At 35.4% G+C, this 17,439-nt stretch overlaps 3 protein-coding genes, 1 long non-coding RNA gene and 3 other non-coding genes across 8 annotated transcripts; 5 read left to right on the top strand and 2 right to left on the bottom strand.

The window, feature by feature from the left end:
• Positions 1–377: 377 nt before the first annotated feature.
• LOC112496404 (U2 spliceosomal RNA) lies at positions 378–572 on the top strand. The gene has a single exon (XR_003062954.2). It is a non-coding gene; the product is annotated as a U2 spliceosomal RNA (small nuclear RNA).
• Positions 391–2,596, top strand: LOC112497191 (uncharacterized). The gene is made up of 2 exons (XR_003063894.2): positions 391–1,529; positions 2,305–2,596. It is a non-coding gene; the product is annotated as an uncharacterized LOC112497191 (long non-coding RNA).
• Positions 1,387–1,537, top strand: LOC112496467 (U4 spliceosomal RNA). The gene has a single exon (XR_003063028.2). It is a non-coding gene; the product is annotated as a U4 spliceosomal RNA (small nuclear RNA).
• LOC112496479 (U5 spliceosomal RNA) lies at positions 2,475–2,591 on the top strand. Its single transcript, XR_003063043.2, has one exon. It is a non-coding gene; the product is annotated as a U5 spliceosomal RNA (small nuclear RNA).
• Positions 2,597–3,369: 773 nt separating the features above from the next.
• LOC112498874 (uncharacterized) lies at positions 3,370–4,971 on the top strand. Its single transcript, XM_052431468.1, has 2 exons — positions 3,370–3,851; positions 4,278–4,971. Exons 1-2 carry the CDS (start codon positions 3,629–3,631, stop codon positions 4,967–4,969), a joined length of 915 nt encoding a protein of 304 aa, XP_052287428.1. The 5' UTR covers positions 3,370–3,628; the 3' UTR covers positions 4,970–4,971.
• A 6,101-nt stretch (positions 4,972–11,072) lies between these two features.
• On the bottom strand, positions 11,073–12,960 carry LOC102615257 (hypothetical protein). The gene is made up of 3 exons (XM_006465470.4): positions 12,202–12,960; positions 11,525–11,596; positions 11,073–11,398 (listed from the first exon to the last, which is right to left on the bottom strand). Exons 1-3 carry the CDS (start codon positions 12,781–12,783, stop codon positions 11,393–11,395), a joined length of 660 nt encoding a protein of 219 aa, XP_006465533.2. The 5' UTR covers positions 12,784–12,960; the 3' UTR covers positions 11,073–11,392.
• A 1,119-nt stretch (positions 12,961–14,079) lies between these two features.
• LOC102614474 (F-box/LRR-repeat protein At4g14103-like) lies at positions 14,080–16,915 on the bottom strand. 2 transcript variants are annotated; one of them, XM_006465468.4, is made up of 4 exons: positions 16,694–16,915; positions 15,196–16,418; positions 14,890–15,078; positions 14,080–14,494 (listed from the first exon to the last, which is right to left on the bottom strand). In XM_006465468.4, the coding sequence occupies exons 2-4, from the start codon at positions 16,405–16,407 to the stop codon at positions 14,267–14,269; spliced, it is 1,629 nt and encodes a 542-aa protein (XP_006465531.2). In that variant the 5' UTR covers positions 16,408–16,418; positions 16,694–16,915; the 3' UTR covers positions 14,080–14,266. The 2 variants fall into 2 exon arrangements, with proteins under 2 accessions (XP_006465531.2, XP_006465530.2); XM_006465467.4 differs by lacking the exon at positions 16,694–16,915 and having other exon boundaries at positions 15,196–16,687.
• Positions 16,916–17,439: the final 524 nt, after the last annotated feature.

Raw genomic sequence — 17,439 nt, 5'->3', positions numbered from 1 at the left:
GAACCGAACCAAATGCCCACCTCTAATTTCTATGATAGGCTGATGATCTTAAATCCTGGTGATAAATCAATTGCAGTTTTGGAAACACAATTTCTGGTGACTATCCATCTATGCTTCGTCTTAATGTGTGTTACAACAACAACGAAAGGTTGAAGGTTGAGTGAAAGGCTTTTTACTCATGGGCTAAAAATGCTAAAATAACTGAATCAGCTCATGATAATACCTTGCAGCTCAATGCCGAAAGGTCACACAATCCATTCTCATGATCTCCTTAACTTATATATCAGATGCAGCAAATTCTTTCCCACATCGACAGGGCAACCTAAGCAAGTTGCAGACGGAAACTATAAAAGCCGAGCCGAGACATGAAGCAAAGCATACCTTTCTCGGCCTTTTGGCTAAGATCAAGTGTAGTATCTGTTCTTATCAGTTTAATATCTGATATGTGGATCATCGATCCACACGATATTAAATTAATTTTTCAAGGGGAGGGTTCAGTGCAGTAGCTTGCTACTGTGAATCCTGAGCGTCGCCCGCGCGTTGCACCACTGCACGGGCCTGGCGCACCCCAACCAATTCAACGTCGAAACTTTTGGAGTATGGAGTAAACAAATTAGATCTTTTTTATGCCTGATTGTAAGGAGTGTGGTGAAAACCAATTTTTTCGGATCCCTTTCGGAAGAGTTTACTAATTGATTGATCGTTGCTGCAAGTTATGATTTATTTAGTTTCCCTCGCATTGTTAGTGTGATCATTCTGTAATTACGGAGATTGGTTTCGTAGTCAGTCAAGATTGTGTTACTTTTGGGCTCCTGTATACTACAAGCAGACGAATATGCAGAACTTCTCTACGTATGCAACTTCCTCAATTTCTCTGATGCAGGAAGAATTCTGATCCACGAAAGTATATTTGTCAATGCCAGGATTTGCTGCTACTGCATTGGTACAAGTAACAGGAGGCCCGATTCACAAACTAACAATTATGGAATATGACGCTATTTAACTGCGCAAAAGTGACGTTTTTACGAGGACAGACCTTTTCCATACGGCACTTCATTCTTAAAGAACTAATTCGGTTTATAATGCTGTCATTCTTTCAGTAGAACCAGTGTTGATTTCTCTAAACAATGTAATGTCTGTATATGTGCTATTGGGTTAAGAAACTAAAATACAAGCGGAAGAAGAGATAAGACATTCAAACCTTAGCTTGGAAGAAGCATCAAATATTTTTCCTCCACACACCGCAGAGCAGAAACTTCGATCTTTTATTTCACTTGCAACCTAAAAACTAAGCTTCAATAGTAGCTAAGTCCCACATCGACGAGTTAGCAGTGCAGACCCTAGCGGAAGCAAAATTTTAAAGAGAGTTAATCAGCATACTAAAGTATCTTTGCGCTTGGGGCAATGACGCAGCTAGTGAGGTTCTAACCGAGGCGCGTCTATTGCTGGTTGAAAACTATTTCCAAACCCCCTCTTAGGCCTGGGTTCGGCCCTGGCCTTTGAGAATTTCTGGAAGGGCTCCCTCCGGGGTAAAGCCCTGCAATTCCTAGTTCAAAATTCCTTTGTTTTTGTATTACTATTTGTATATTAAAATTCTCGCGTATGGTTTAAGAGCTGGTAGCTTTGCTACTGAAATACAAGAAGCCTGTGCGTCGCCCAAGGGCCTGGCGCACTCCTACTGAATCTTTTATCAAAATTTTAAATCAGTTAAACTTTTACTTTCGAGCCGACGTTTAGTTAGCATTTGCAACTTACAATTTTTAGTTTCTGTTCATCAGACTAACATTTTTTTATTAAAAGTTCATGTGATTGTTGGTTCTTAACAATTATTAGGCAAGAATAGCAGTATTCCCGAGCCTAATGCCACTCACAATTCAAGGTCAAGTTTGAAAATTCCAAAAACATTTTCAAATGTGTAAACATTTAACTATTCACATTTATTGATTTGATATAATAGAGAGTTGATGCAGGACAAATCATTGTACCTAATAGAATAAGGTGATTTGAACTGAGACTCGGTTGTCTGTATCTAAGAAGCTCAAAATGTTGTGAATCAACACCAGGAATTGGTATAGAAAGTCCAAGCTACCAAACATTATCCATATTCTGCTCCATCATAAATCATTTCAGTTTTCTGTTGTCGAAACACTATTTTTTGACCTCCTTGCAAGAGTGTGTATGATTAAAAATTATTTCTGCAGCAATTTCATCATCAGCTTGTATATTTTAATTGTCACGTTATGGCATATTTATTAACAAATGAAGATTATATAAGCAACTAACATCTGCTGAATTTCACAAAAGGGCAGTCAAGACTTTATGCAGATGCCATCAAGTACCAGCAATATACAATTACGTAGACATTCTAATTTGCCTGCAGAAGTAGAAGACAATCCCACATGGCTAAGAAGATCAAGCCCTCGCCTTACTGCATGCGAATATAATGTGCAATAAGTGACCATCTGTTGTCAAGGAGCCGTGTGGTGAGCACAGAGCGAACTATTCTTTCGCCTTTTACTAAAGAATACCGTGTGCTCGCCACTTTTAGCGGCATACTCCAATTTTTGGAGGAGCTTTACGAGAGTAAAGCTCCCTATCAATTTAGTTTAAACTTAATATTAAGTACTAAACACAAATAAATGCATAATGTGTCACCACGAAGATTGTTGTCAAAAGCATGTCCTACAAAATTATCCAATACTTCACCAAAATCACCATATTCTCTCAACAAAATTCAAACAACCCTTAATATTTCTTCAACTAATGCCTTAAAATAATCTTTATAAATCTTGCATGCTCTCTTATGAAGCCGCATTATCTTTAATATTTATCATAAGATTAGTTTTGACGTTTACTAATAATCAAAGGTGTTAAGAGTATTTATCATTTAGTTTTTGTTTCATAAAACATGATCAATTATACTTAAATATACAGCTCACTTATTCACTTGCCATGTGTGTGGTGAATTTCATTGTGCCTAATCTTGCAGTATTAGAGTTTCTTAGATTGTTCTAGTCGTGTTCTTGATTTCTAAGCTTTTTGACAAGTCTATAAATCTGCAAGTCTGAAATTTCGATAGAAATTATTTTTGTTAATGTTCTTACTCTGATATCATGTGTTTTTAAGGTAAACGAAGTTATCAAGAGCAAAACAACAATCTTTATCATCTAAAGTAGCATCCTCAACTTGAATTTTAAAAGCTCTAATTTCTTTTTTTTCACGGTAAATTATCAAAAATAATAAGTTCAAAGCTCTATGATTAACTAATCTTCAATCTTATGTTTTGATGCTCGTTTCGTCTATACCAGCGAGATACCCACGAACTGCCGACAAAAATGAAAGTTGATGGTGAAGAACTTCAGTCTCGCTCTCTCTCGCTTCTAAACCGCACGACTTCGCTCTTATAAAACTTATTAACTCAAATTAAATTTTATCTATTAAGTTAGAAATAGGTTACTCCTAATGGAGGCTTAGGAACCCACGCGTTTACAAAAATGCCCCTAACATTTCTAAAAATTCACAAGTCTAAAATATTATTCAATAGAATAACAGAAGGGGCATTTCTAAAGGCGCAAAAAGAGAGAGGTATTATATTGGTGGTAAGTTGCATGGGAGAAGAAGAGAAAAGATGGCTACCGGCAGTAGCAGAGAAGAAAGAAGAAAGAGAATATTAGACAGAGGATCGGATCGTCTAGCTCTCATCAGCGGCCGAATCCAGAGCCTCCCTTCGTCTCCAATATCAAGTCCTCATCATCATCGTGCTGCAACCACTCATTTATCAACACAATCTTTAGTCTTTACCCGCGATCATCATGACCATCTTCAAAGCCTCCTCTCTAATCAAAGCAACGGTGACCTCAAATCCATTCTTTATTCCATTTCCGTTACGTGACAATATAATGCATGCATGAATGTCATCATTTTTACATATCCTTTGGACATTTTATGGTGTTGGGATTCAAATCTTTCCTGAAGTTTTTAGAATGTGAATGTGACATAGTTTAATTCTTTCGTTGAATGTTTGACCTAATTTCATCTTAGATGGGTTTGGTGTCTGGTTCAAATTCATTTTGGGAGTAAATTCCCATTGTATTTTTTTTACTAGAAAGAAAGTTTTCATGGACCGTGCCGATTAACAGAGGAACTCTGGTTAATTTGTTTAGTACTGGCTATTGCTATCTTCTAGATTCTGCGTAGGACTTGTAGTAATCGAATTGATGCATTCTTTTGCGAATTTTAAGTTTGTAAAGTTGCTTTTGGCTTCTTTGGCCCTGCAGCTGGTACTGAGGGTCCAATTACTCCCTCTGGTCCTCATCAATTGCTGAAACATAGTAGTCTAGTTGTTCCAAGGGAAAAAACTTATGACATTGGAAGACAAGTTGAACCTCAAGTGCCCAAACATGAAAGAAAAGTTGATCCTCAGGTGCCCAAATATGATGCCAAAAGCGTTAATGAAGTTGCTGCTGCGGATGAAAGCACCAAGTCACGGCCAGAGCCAGAGCCAATGCCGGCAGCGCCAATAGTTGAAAAGCCATCAAATGACACAGAGCTGCTACCAAAACCAAATCTATTCTCTTGCAAGCAAATTAACTCGTGCATTATCGCGTCTCAGGGTATTCGCAGTTTATGTGCTCTCATGATAGCACTTCTGGTGGTTCTGTCTTATATTGATGATGCATTACTTGGAATCAATATTGTAAGCTCAGAGAGTGTTGAGGCCCTGAGGCCTCTTTACATTCTCTTGCTAACTGATGTAACAATTGTGCTTGCGCAAGTGTTTCTTAAGCAGCAAAAACAGTCTGAAGAAGCTGAGAAAGAAAATGTGGAACCTCAGGAAGATGGGAATAACATGACACAAGCAATTCAACTAATGGAAAGAAGCTTGGTGGTGTATCAGACTGCCCGGGCAGTTTTTATAGATTTCAGCATTTATACTGTGGTTGTCGTCTGTGGCCTCTCTTTAGCCTAGACTTTGTAGTAAGATAATTTTTTTCAAATTTTGACTCATTCCAGTCACCCCTCAATTTGCTGAGAAAAAAATTTGTTCAATTCTGATTATGCCTTTTTTTTTTTTTTTTGTCCGCCAGATTCTGCTCGGATTTGTAATCTTGGAGTTGCCATTGTCTCCATTTTCTCTATGATTATATAGAAAATAAAAAGGCTCCTATTTTGCTTAAGTAATGACATAAAGTGAATGATGCAGCATTTCCATTCAAGATGGTATATATAAATGGCTCCTTTTTTTTCTCTTTTCACACAGGTACCCCGAATGCAGCAATAGATTTGCCACATGTTGTTTTTTGTATATGAATGAAACATGTATTAATTGTTTTGCTTACACATTATTTATGCATGAAATCAAATGCGTGTTATTAAACAGAGAGGCTACAGTTTGCTACCTAAATTATGCAGCAGTACTTGGAATAGAACATGATAATTTCTTGCAATGAATAATAGCCGTTGATTTTTATTTGTCACTGAACGTTTCAGGGTGCATATGTCAAATCACTGGACGTTTTGGTTTATGAGTTTCCAGTCAAGGCTTTTTTCTGTTATCAATATCAAAACTTGAATAGATAGTGTGTTTAATTGATTTTTTTTTTTGATATACTGATATATTACAATCAGAGGTCTACTGATATTTATGATTTGAAATCGTTTGAGACTTTCGTTAATAATTCTATTATGACATAGCTCCGAAGGCTGACCCTCACTTAATATTGGAGAGAAATCTATCATCACTTTTAATACTGGAGGGAGATTTATTTTATCTCAAATACAGGGAGACAAGTAAACCCCTACTAAGAGAGGAGTCGAGTCCCCGCCAGAACCCATGCGCCCAAGATTTTTTGGGCGCATGGATTGCCAATGGGCTACGTGCTCATTGGCGTGTTTAATTGATATTTTGTATATCTATTGCAACTAGAAATTTAAGTCACTGCTGGCAGACTGTCGCTGCAGTGAAATCTAAGGGGACCTCCAATACGATAAAATTAGTATGGAGAATTTTGCAAGTTATATCGCATAGTAACTGCTTTCTTCTTGTGACATATGTTTCACATCATCACATGGCATTAGATGAAATTTTCCACAGTGTGACTTATCGTAATGTGGAAGTTGATTATGTTATTTATGAAAGCCCCTCGGAGCAGAAAGTCCCTCAGAGCATTCTGATTGCCAAAAGCCCTGTGCATTTTAACTTATGTTTATAAGGCACATGTCGGCTGGAGAGCCAAGCTTTCCTTTTGGTTCAATTGTACGAGTCCTTTATGTGACATTTGCTTGAATGGGTGAGAATTTGAAGACTCTATAAAGAAATTTACGCTGCCGGTTGCATTCAGTGCAGTTTAATTAGCCTTGTACATGTGATGCATTTGAGAAACGAACTATTTTGTGTTTGGTAATCATTGTGAAAGCTAATAGCTAGGCAGAACTAATAGGAGAAAACAGAATTGAAGAGTTTTACTTCATGAATGTAGTTCTTTTGTCCTCTTCATTTATATTGTGGCAGATAATGATTTGCATTTAATTGTTAGTTAGAGTAGATGAAGTTGTTCCTTTTAGTTGCCTTGGTATTATGTAGAACATGGAGAAGCTCTTAAGCAGGTAGTTGAAGTCATAAAAACTAAGGACTCAGTACAGTTAGAAAACCTGCAGAAGTGTCTACATCTTGTTGGCTGGCTCTTGCAATTGCCCAGAAGCTTATATTGCCTGTTTCTGCATTCTAATATGTGGGCTCTACAAAAATGCTTTATCAAAAATGTGGGAAGCTAATTAATGGTAACTTGAAATCCGAAGGCGCTTTGCATTCCATTGTTGATTGTTTTGAGGTGACATTGGCTTGAGAACAGACAAAAAGGAGGTTTGGTAAGCATCTTTATTGTTTTGAAGCTTATCTCAACCATTGTTTGTGTTTGAGAATGATTTCACTGTTTTCTTTTCTAGTTTTTCTGCTAAACCATTTTCTGAAGCAAATTCATTTGTTAAGACTTCATCATATCTGCCCACATAACTTAATTCACAGAGCATTATTATTTTCCCACTCCAAGTCAATCAATTTCATAATTGCTCTTGTTGAAGTACAACTAGTGACAAGCGTTACTCAGGAACTGACATTTTACCTCATGATGTTGAAATCCAATGAGCCACTAAATAACTAAGTCAATGAAATTGTTATTGGTTGTTGGTTGGATCCAAAAAATCCCCCTTTTTTTCTTAATTTTTAATTTTATACTAAATTTGTTTATGCCACTACTTTATCCATCATATAATGCGTACACACTTTCATGAGGCTTGCAATGGAAGGAATGAACCGACATTTTGCCAGATGAATCTTTGACTTCTTTAAAAAAGTGCTTAGTGGACCATATTTCTTGCTTGTGAAATTTCAAAGACATTTCTGATTTACTAGTTGAATTTCAAAAATTTCAATGGGGAAAGGGATGGGTCCTTGGGGAAAAATGAATTAATAAATTCATTTGCATATATCACTTATCACATACAGTGACCCTACTAACCAAAAAGAATCCAATGAAGATAAGCTGCATTGCCCCCAAAAAAAAAAGAGTTTTCTTAAAGGCCGAGGAGCAGCCGAGCAGGTGCTAAAACTTATAAAGGACTCAATAAAAAGAATTTAACCCAGTGGAAGAATAAAAAAGTTTTTCCTTTATTATTTTGATTTGAAGTTGTGCTTATAATATTGTTCAGCACATGCTTGTATGTATAGTAACTTCTTGAAGACCAGCTGGGTTAGTGCCCCATACACTGCAGTAGGCTCAGGACCACTAGATCAATATAGTTTTTAATTTTTTTTTAGCAGCATAACTACAGCATTAAGGGTTCATTATTCTAATTGTACCAACAATTTTTTTTTGCCTCATCTAGCCCTAAGAAAGCTAATGCATTTCAGTTTTCAACTGCCTAAGCTCATTTCATATATTCTAGTAAGTCGTTGCTTCAAGCTGCAAGATAATAGTAACAATAACATATTGTCGGTGTGAAGATTGGAATACTTATCATCATTCATCAACATAAACTATTATCATAATTAATATTGTTTAAATCTTAAGAAAATAAATCAATTCATGAGCTTGCAAGAAATTAATTAATTACTTCAAGCAACCGTTATAGAAGCTTAAGTTACTGTTAAAAGAGAAGAAGAAGAAGATGGCGATGAGGAGACATTCTATATATCAAATTAACATTAAAACTACAAAATTACTGCTAAATAGTCATAAAGAACAAATGTCAAACAAAAATTTAAAGAAGATAAAAAAAAAAGAAACACACCGTTTTCTTGTTCACATATTGGTCTTGCAATATCAAGCAACCAATTCACTCTTCTGAAAAACCCTTGAAGGAACAGCAAATCGTGCTGAAAAGGATCGCGAGGCGTTATCCGGATCAGCCCACACGTACCCCTGATCAAAGTTCTGTGAGTACGTGTAAGGATCATACGGCACGTGTACATTAGTGCTACCCGATGAACAATCAAAAATCCTCTCCTTTTCTCTCTTGATCTTCCTCCATAGTAACCTCCACCGCGGAGTCTTTGATCCGGTAATCAATCCGTTAAATGAAAGAACCCGATCATAGCCCCTTCTCACATAGCTTTGGCAGCAGCACATGTTTTGATTGCCAGAGTTGCACCAACCGTTGAGGTCCATACTCAGAGAGGAGTAATGAGAATGGTTGTTGTGGATGTTTTCGGAACGTTTTGTTAGAGAAGTCAAAGTGCATGCACTCACGGTGCTATCTATAAGGGAATCTGTACAAGCTTTCAGAGTCATATCCTATAAAGTCGTATATATAGAAGGATTATTTTAAAAAGTAATCCAATTGGGTGATAAAAATTAATAATTTTGATTATTTACTATAATGGGGGTTAACTTTATTTGTAATAAAATCTGACGGTAATGCCAGAATTTATTGACCTTGAAGTTATGTGACATGTGATGGTATATTTTATTTTATTTTATTTTATTTTTTTGGTGCCCATTTGTTTATTCTAGAACTTTGAGGTTGGATTAAATGATATGTTAAATGTTTCAAGGGACTATGAATTGAAATTGAATTTTGGTTTATAAAGTTAGATGGGTTTGTTGCTTGAACTACATAATGAGAATATTGATGCGCACACCTTGCACAATTAAAAATTGGTCTACTCTGTTTTTGGGAAAATATCATCTGCCTCTCTCTCCTTTTGTTTTATTTAATTTTAATTTTAATTATTTTTTATATGAATCTAAAAATATATTAAATTGAAAAAGGAGATTACAAAATTATCTTGAACAAGAGATTAAGTAATAAAACGACACTCAAGATAGTTTTAAGCATTCTCAGATAATTTTTAACAAATAACTATTGGTGGACAATCCCATCAATTGTATAGGTAACAAAATAATTTCAATTAGCCAAGCTATCTTTTACGGAAATTCCTTCTCAAAAAATATGGGAGCACTTAAAAATTGTGTTTTTAATCAAAATTGCAACAATTAATTCATTTATTACGAATACACCACGAAAGAACGAAACTTGGATTACAAAGACAAGATAGCGTGACTGAATTCACTTTCTGACTAGACATAATTTTTATTTTGTTCCTTACCACACTCTACCCACCACGTACCCTATTAAAAACATAAACTAAAGATAATCTACCTTCTAAAATTGGTTTGGAAAAAATAAAAATTGATAACTTTTCCACTTGTTTCAATATAATTCAGTATAATAAAGCTTTATTTTATATTGATGGGCTCTGTATGTGTGTGTATAAAATAAAAATTGATAGTATATGATAAATACTTCTCTTTAAAAATTCAAAGCCATTTAGTGGGTTTGCTCTAAATGCTGCTACTAGGTGGGATTGTCGCATTGAATGGCAGCCCTACAGATTATTTTAATAAAAATAGCAAAAATGTTATAAGATTTTCATCATACAAGTGTAAGGTAAAACCAAACTTTAGTTTCAAACTATAGCTAAATTTTTACCAAATGTTTTAGTATTGTAATTTTAAGACTACAAGTACCCAACTAGAGTATCTTTTTCGGAGCAAAGTGTTACGTGATTACATCTTTCTAATTAACTAAAACAAATTACATGACAGAGTGGCGTGTTCCAACCCAGCTTCCTTTGTGAAAACTTATATGTTTCGAGTTCAATTCATGAAAGAAGTAAGAGTAATCAAATTGTAGTGATATATTTAACTAATAAATTTACCTTGATCTTATCGAACTTGGAATCAATTAATTTTTTCATCTTAAAAATGCAGGGAAAAAAGGCTAAAAAACATCACAAGCAACTGATAAACAAGTTGTGAGTTTATCACTTCACAAATTCCATGCTCTGCCTAGTGTTCGCCAATGAGAGTGAGCATGCTCTGCAGATAAGCCTCCTCAACTTGTGGCGTCACTCCACAGTTACAAAACTCATCACTAGCCCACCACCCAATAAAAGGCTAACAAGACAACAACTTTCATAAAGAATAAACCCGAACTTTTTTGTTAATATAACTTACAAGGTTTAACTTCTCTTTCTTTGCCACTTTACACTCCTTTTTCTTGCTTTCTTCTTCTATAAGAATACAACCTAGAGAACTTCTTCTTCAGACCTCAAACTTTAAGAAAAAGTGCCCCAAAAAAAAAAAATGTGTCGCCCAAGTTTTGATCCTTTGCTTGGTGCTAGTAATCAAGAACGAAGGCGGTTTCTGCTGCTCAGAGCGGCGCAGGCAAGGGTGATAGCTAGCCAGCAAACGGTATCTGATGGTGGTGACGCTAAAACAACAAGGGTATGTGTATGCTCACCCACCAGCCATCCGGGGTCCTTCAGGTGTAGGTATCATAGAATTGAATATAAATGGGGGCGGTCGATTAAAGGCCAATAACAGCTAGCTAGATTTCATGTGTTCATCAGTATAGTGTATCGATCATTGCATAGAAATATATGTAACCGAAAGCTTATAAGTGTATGTATCTGTTTTCAACTCTATTTAATTCATAAACGAAGAAACCATACACATCATTTTTGTTTTTTCGTTTTTTTCCATTGCAGTAATGTACAGAAAACCATTAACTGAAAAGATGATGAAAAGGTTACCTAATAAGTTTAGGTATATTACGTTCTTGATTTGATTGCACACCATCACTGTCACAGCTGCATATTATATTTACAGATGATCCAAGAAACAGGCAAATCTTATAGCAGCATACATTTTAAATTCAAGATTCTCAAACCTGTTCCGGATTTAATTAAAATAATAAACTTGGACAGCGATCTTGTAAACAGTTGAATACACGCATAGTCCGGTGTCCCGAACTTGGTCAAATGTGCTGGACAAACTTCTGAATCTTTCAGCGCTGCTGCTTCACAATTCTCATGCATTGGCATTCAGGTTCATCCCTGATATCATAATCAAGAGATAATTAGTTATATTTCATCATTAACAGCTCATATATTCTCAGGATCATGCTACATTTCAATGCTGTATAATGATAGGAATGATTTCAGTTTTGATGACTTTCTCACCTTAGGGTAGCAATTTTGACGGGCAATTGTCTGACTGGTTGTGTTAATCAAAACCTCACATGATACTCTTGCCTGTTAAAAGGATTTAAAAGAACATAAACCAATATCATCACAACATAAATTTTTTACTGCCATGGGTTGAAACAATGGAAAAAGTACAATGAAGCTATAAACAAAGGATATCGCACTTTTAAAATCAGAGATCATCAGTGATTACTCAGTATCAGAAAAAAAAAAAGGGCCAAGGCAGAGTTGTTAAAGACTTACCGTTCTTGCCTTCCGAATGTTATCAAATTGTCATTTTAAAGTCAGAGTCGGTGACTTGTTATATTTTTTAATTGTAGATTATAATTTTTATGAGAGCACAATGAAGTTACAACACATGTTATTGTGTTTTCTCTCAATCTTTGCTTTAACATAGCTGGAAGCATAAGCCCACTGGCCTCATGGTTATTGTCACTTAGCTAATAAGTGCTTAATCTAAGAAGTGCTTTACTAAGAAGTTTCATATCTTGTGTTACCATCACTCGAAATACATTAAGTTATATTTACTTCTTAATTCAACCTTAAGCCTAGTAGCTAGCACTAACTTTAAACTTATTTTAAGCAATATAAACTTTTTCACCAGCAAAAGATACCAAAAATCAAGAAGTATATCAAAGTAAAATTCACTTTACTTCCAAGGGAAACTCAAGGAAGAAGAGCCCAAGATGACCGGTGACTTTAGTAATAGTGTCAAACGGCACAGTGCCTCTGGCCAAATCCTCAAGCAGGTACACAACATCTGACAGCACCTTCACACACTTAAGCTGAAGTTCAGCATCAATATACGACGATGCAAGAGCCTTTACACGACCATGATTGGACTTCACGTGCCCCAGCTTCCTCCCTCTGTACCCTACTGAAACATCCAAGCTTTTATAATTCACGGAGTAAACATCACGATTGTGAACCTTCAATGTGACATTCAAGGATATATCAATGCATATTGCTGGCTTCATGCGCACATGGAAGTGTGCTAAGTGAAGTTTTTCAATCTTAAGCTCAGGCTCAGATGGCCAGAAAACGTAGAGAAGGGCAGCTAGGAGAATGAGTGAAATGGCGATGGTTGCACACCAATTTCGCCTTGGATTTGCCAGGTAATAGTAAGGCAAAATGGTATAGTTTTCATCCTGGGGTTGAGGTGGTAACACTGTGTAGTAGTGGGGCTGTGATGATGTAGCTAGTGGCAGAGGTGAGGTGGTTTTGGAAGGAGCCATAGGTCTGGCTGGCTAACTGACTGCTTCGAGAAAAATGTTAGGAGGAAGAAGATGTTGGCTGCGAGGAAAGTGAGTGCTTTGTTGTTTTGCTCTTTACTGGGTTTGTTTTTGTGTGGAAAAATATAGTAGATGCTTGTTTCGGAAGATAGAATTTTGCTCGTAAGGTGTCAGTAATTATTGATGAAGTATTTTGTCGTGATTATTGGAGAAATATATATGTGGGGTTCAAGTTGAAGCAACACAGTTTGAATTATAATTTAGTTCTTCCATTTATTCTTGGCTTTGAAGTATGGCAAAATGCTACACTTTTCTCGAAAAGTATTTTAGCTCATCACCTTGATTGTCAAAAGAATTCGGTTCTGCAGTCAATTTTTATGCGCGTCTAGCCAAAATTGCTTGTTCCATTTTAAATGATTTTTCAAGTCATGGTAAGTTCTCTCTTCTCTCTCCCCCTCCCCGCTAGAGCTGGCAAAATTTGACACGACCCGATTACCCGACACGAACACGACATAAATAAATGGATATGGGTCGTCAAATTTAACACGATTATTAAATGGGTCGGGTCCGGGTCAACACGATTTTTTTCCGTGTCGGGTTTGGGTTAAAATTCTTGACCCATTTACCCGATCAATGACCCGATTATATTTTTTATTTTAAAATAATTTACATATTCTTATAATTAAAACTCAAATATTAGAGATGATTTTCTTTTTTTTTTTATTCTTTAAAAGGGTGAATATAAACACAATGTTTTATTTATAAAATTTTACATACATTTAGAGCTTCAATAGTATAAATGTGTAAAAATTGATAGATATGTATATTTTATAATATTGATATATAATATTATATATATATATATATATATAATTAAAACCTCAATAGTATACATGTGTAATATATTGGTAGATATGTATATTTTATAATATTGATAAATTATGTATGTATGTATGTACATACGTATGTATGATAGTGTGTAAATATTTGATGTAACTTTTGTTCAATATATAGATATTAAACGGGTTATTGGATAACCCGATTATTTTTCCGTGTCGGGTTTGGGTCTCAATATTTTGACACGATTATTAAATGGGTCGGGTTTGGGTCGACCTAAATTTGACACGACACGAAGCTGACACGACACGAACACGACCCGATGACCCGTTTTGCCAGCTCTACTCCCCGCGCCCTCCCCCCCCCCCCCCCCCTCTTCTTCCTTCCCTTTCTTCTCATAACGACATGTTTGTGATGTAAAATATCAAACAATGCAATATAAGATTCATCTCTGGCACTCGGTTTCCATATGAATCAACATTCACTTGAATCGATATGATGTTCCACATTTAAGAGTGATAATTCACATCATCATACAAAAGTTTATTTCAACAACATCGTCCTCTCATATAAAAGGGTACATAAAGCAAAATCAACACTATTACAGTAAGTTATATGATTTTTATGAATCTCAAGTTATATAATGAACTCAAGACTTCCCATCAAGTACGGGAACACACCAATCAAGATGAAACTCTGAAACTCCTCGCGTGCGTGTAGTCCATCCGTCCATTAAATTATCTACATCAAGAAATATTTGATCATTGACTAGTAAGAAGTTCTCAGTCTTTAGATCGTTCAAGTAATGCCGCCAACACTTGATAGGATGAGAATTGCAACAGTTCACATCTCTAATCCATAGTTGGTCAGAAAGCCACTGTAATTCAAGCAAACAAAAGATATATCAGTCCAGATAAAAGTGATTATCAGCTTCAAAAACGATGACTGAGTTAAAAGCAAATTTCAGTCTCAATAGCGACAACTCCAAATCAGAAAACAAAAAATTAGGCCGCCTTTCACCAAGCATGAAAAATTCCCGATCTTTTAATTGAGAGCTTATAAATTACCTTAAAATGTTAAAATTATTCTCGAATTGCAATAAAAATCCTGCCCTTTTCTAACAGAGATTCAAGTTCACCATGGATGAAAAATTTATGAATCTACAAAACAACATTTCAACTCTTCTTTCCCTCCTATCCTCCACATCAGTGTTCAAAGAACTTGTACTGTACTTACTATGACACATTGGCGATCAAATAGGACATAACATACCGTAATGAATTTGTGATCTTCCTCAAACATCACATTCACTCGCAAAGTCCTAGGATGACAAATCCAGAAAACACAATCCAGTAAAGTTTCATAATCCGATAATGGCACATTTGTATGCAGCTCCAGATTCTCAACTTGTAAAGGAAGTGAAGGGGAACATTCACTGAGTTCGTCTAAATTATATAAGACCTTGATAAATGGCAAGGAACAAAGACGGGAAGAGAAAAAGAAAATTAGTAACCATAAACAATAGTGACAACATAAAGTGAAATGTTAAAAATCTATAATATGAATTTTGTAGCATACCTTGCTCGAATACAAAGATAGCTTTAAACTTTCAATTTGCTTGGATACTCCAAGAAATTTCTTTAGTTTGAGGTACCAATGAGTGTTGAGAACACCTTTACACACAAAGCTGACTTTCCATGGACAAGGAACATTTATTGATATAATGGGAATTGGATTAAACTCGTAAGTAAACAAAAGTAAATTAGGAGCATCAACATCAATTACCTTCAAATATTTGCAGCTACGAAACAGTAAGTTCTTAAGTTGATTACTGGAAATCTTTATCTTTCCGGGCAAACAACAGCGCGTCACAAACAGATCCTCAAGCGAAGGAAATTTTGAAATAAGGTGATTAAACTCATTGTCAGCAAAATATACAGAAACTAAATCTAACTTTTTCAGATGGGGAGACCTAGCCACCTCAACTACACGTGGCCTTCGCGCTCCGTAAAATAAAAGGGTTAACTGCTGAAGACTTGGAACTGAAATTTCAACAATTTCAATTTCCTCAGAAAATGAGCGGATCTCCATAATCTTGAGCTTGGAAGCCTTAGAGACACACAAATGCTTCAAACCCCAACAATTCGAAAAACACAAATCTTCAAGTAAGGGGCATTCAGTAGCAAGCTTTTGAACCATCTGTTCATCTAAACAGACTCGTTCTAGAGTTAGCTTTTTGAGGGAACACAACATTATAGAATCAAAGGGCTGCTCCAACCTACACCAAACTAGCCTTAAATTCGTCACAGAATTAGCAGAAAAGATTGCCTGAGGCAAAGTGTACACTGTGTTTTCGTCTGTTATGTTCTCAAAATCTAACTCTCTAACCCCATTTTCCACAGCCAAGCGTATCCATCTATCAACAATTGGAGCTGATCCTTTAACATCCAGAAAAGTAAGGAATAGCCTAAATTTCTGAATACAAAACTTTAGCTTGCAGAACCTAACCAGGGAAGCATCCACAAAATCCATGAATTTCTTCACAGTTTCACTGAAAGAATAATTTTGCTTCCTCACACAAAAGCTTCCATAATCCAACCTGCTTGCTCCAGGAAAGAAGTAATTTTGGTCGAAATCCAAGATGGGAAATGAAACATACAACTGATTCCATTTCTTTGACAAAACACTTGTTCGAGCAACCTCTTTAGCAGAAAGGTACGACATGAGATGATGAATGATAAACGTAGGCAGCTCCGATATTCGATCCATGGCCACAACTGTCTCATCCATAATCTTCAACTCTGTCAAAATATTCATATCCAATAACACTCTAAAGAAACCTAAATTGTAAAACTCTATTTATGCAGCAGCTAAATAAATTCCAGGAAAGTTGCAATAAGAATATCGAGCGAACTCTATTTCCTTGTAGCTAAGCCCTATGTACTTCATCATGCTCAGGTATTAAAATTTACCCAGTAACATAGTAATACTAAAAAGATTCAAGGAAGCTGGACAGACTAGTTAGAGAATTTAAAATAACAAAGACATAATTAAAAATGATAAAACAAATTATTACCAGTAAATTCTCCGCCTGTTTTCACTTGAAGAATAGGAAACACACATTTTTTTTTTTTTTTTGGTCGAAACGGGAATTGAGAATAGAGAATAATAGGTGAGGTATTTGAAAATGTGAAGTAAGTAATAATGAGCTTAGGCCTAAGAATAAACCCAGTTTGGGCCACGAGGTCAATTGTTGGGCTTACATTAACTATTCTCACTATCAGGCTTTCAAGTTTCAATTAGGTCTCTTGTGGACTCCGACACATTTAGAAGTAAAATTTAGATGAAATTACAAAACTGACCAAAATTTTCTCGAAAATTATCTTAACTTAAACAAAATCAATATTTTTGGTTTTACATTTCAATATTTTATTTACTTTTTATCATTTTTTACTAACCTAATTGAAAAAGGTTGATGATATTATCTATTATTGCGTTTATTTGCCCATGTTATTAAGAAACTTAGGAATTGTTTGCAGAGTATTCGGTAAATCACTAATTATAGAATTGAATTAAGCTTTACCCACCACTCTCCCGCCCTTCTTTTTTCAATAAATAAAAATAATCAAAGTTTATAAAATAATTTGATTTTGTAACATTTTTTATCAAATAAATTGGGGTAGCAAAACGAATAAACGAATTGTATTCAAATCGATTTATAAACATGGGTCAAAACTCTACTGATTCGGATTTGATTCATTTGTTAAACGAATTGAAATCTCAGAATTCGTATTTTATTTGTTTATTAAATGAATATTCGGT

Source organism: Citrus sinensis, chromosome 7 (genome assembly GCF_022201045.2).
Source record: "Citrus sinensis cultivar Valencia sweet orange chromosome 7, DVS_A1.0, whole genome shotgun sequence".
Lineage (NCBI taxonomy): Eukaryota > Viridiplantae > Streptophyta > Magnoliopsida > Sapindales > Rutaceae > Citrus > Citrus sinensis.
Note: the sequence above shows the minus strand (reverse complement) of the source record. Positions and strands in the feature narration are given on the sequence as shown.

Coding starts and splice junctions, on each gene's coding strand:
- LOC102614474 (XM_006465467.4), bottom strand. CDS start 16,434: ATGAATATTTTGACAGAGTTGAAGATTATGGATGAGACAGTTGTGGCC. Junction 15,079..15,195: donor TATCTTTGTATTCGAGCAAG/GTATGCTACAAA, acceptor CCATTTATCAAG/GTCTTATATAATTTAGACGA. Junction 14,495..14,889: donor AAGATCACAAATTCATTACG/GTATGTTATGTC, acceptor CTTGAATTACAG/TGGCTTTCTGACCAACTATG.
- LOC112498874 (XM_052431468.1), top strand. CDS start 3,629: ATGGCTACCGGCAGTAGCAGAGAAGAAAGAAGAAAGAGAATATTAGAC. Junction 3,852..4,277: donor CCTCTCTAATCAAAGCAACG/GTGACCTCAAAT, acceptor TTGGCCCTGCAG/CTGGTACTGAGGGTCCAATT.
- LOC102615257 (XM_006465470.4), bottom strand. CDS start 12,783: ATGGCTCCTTCCAAAACCACCTCACCTCTGCCACTAGCTACATCATCA. Junction 11,597..12,201: donor TCCTTGAGTTTCCCTTGGAA/GTAAAGTGAATT, acceptor TCCTTTTAACAG/GCAAGAGTATCATGTGAGGT.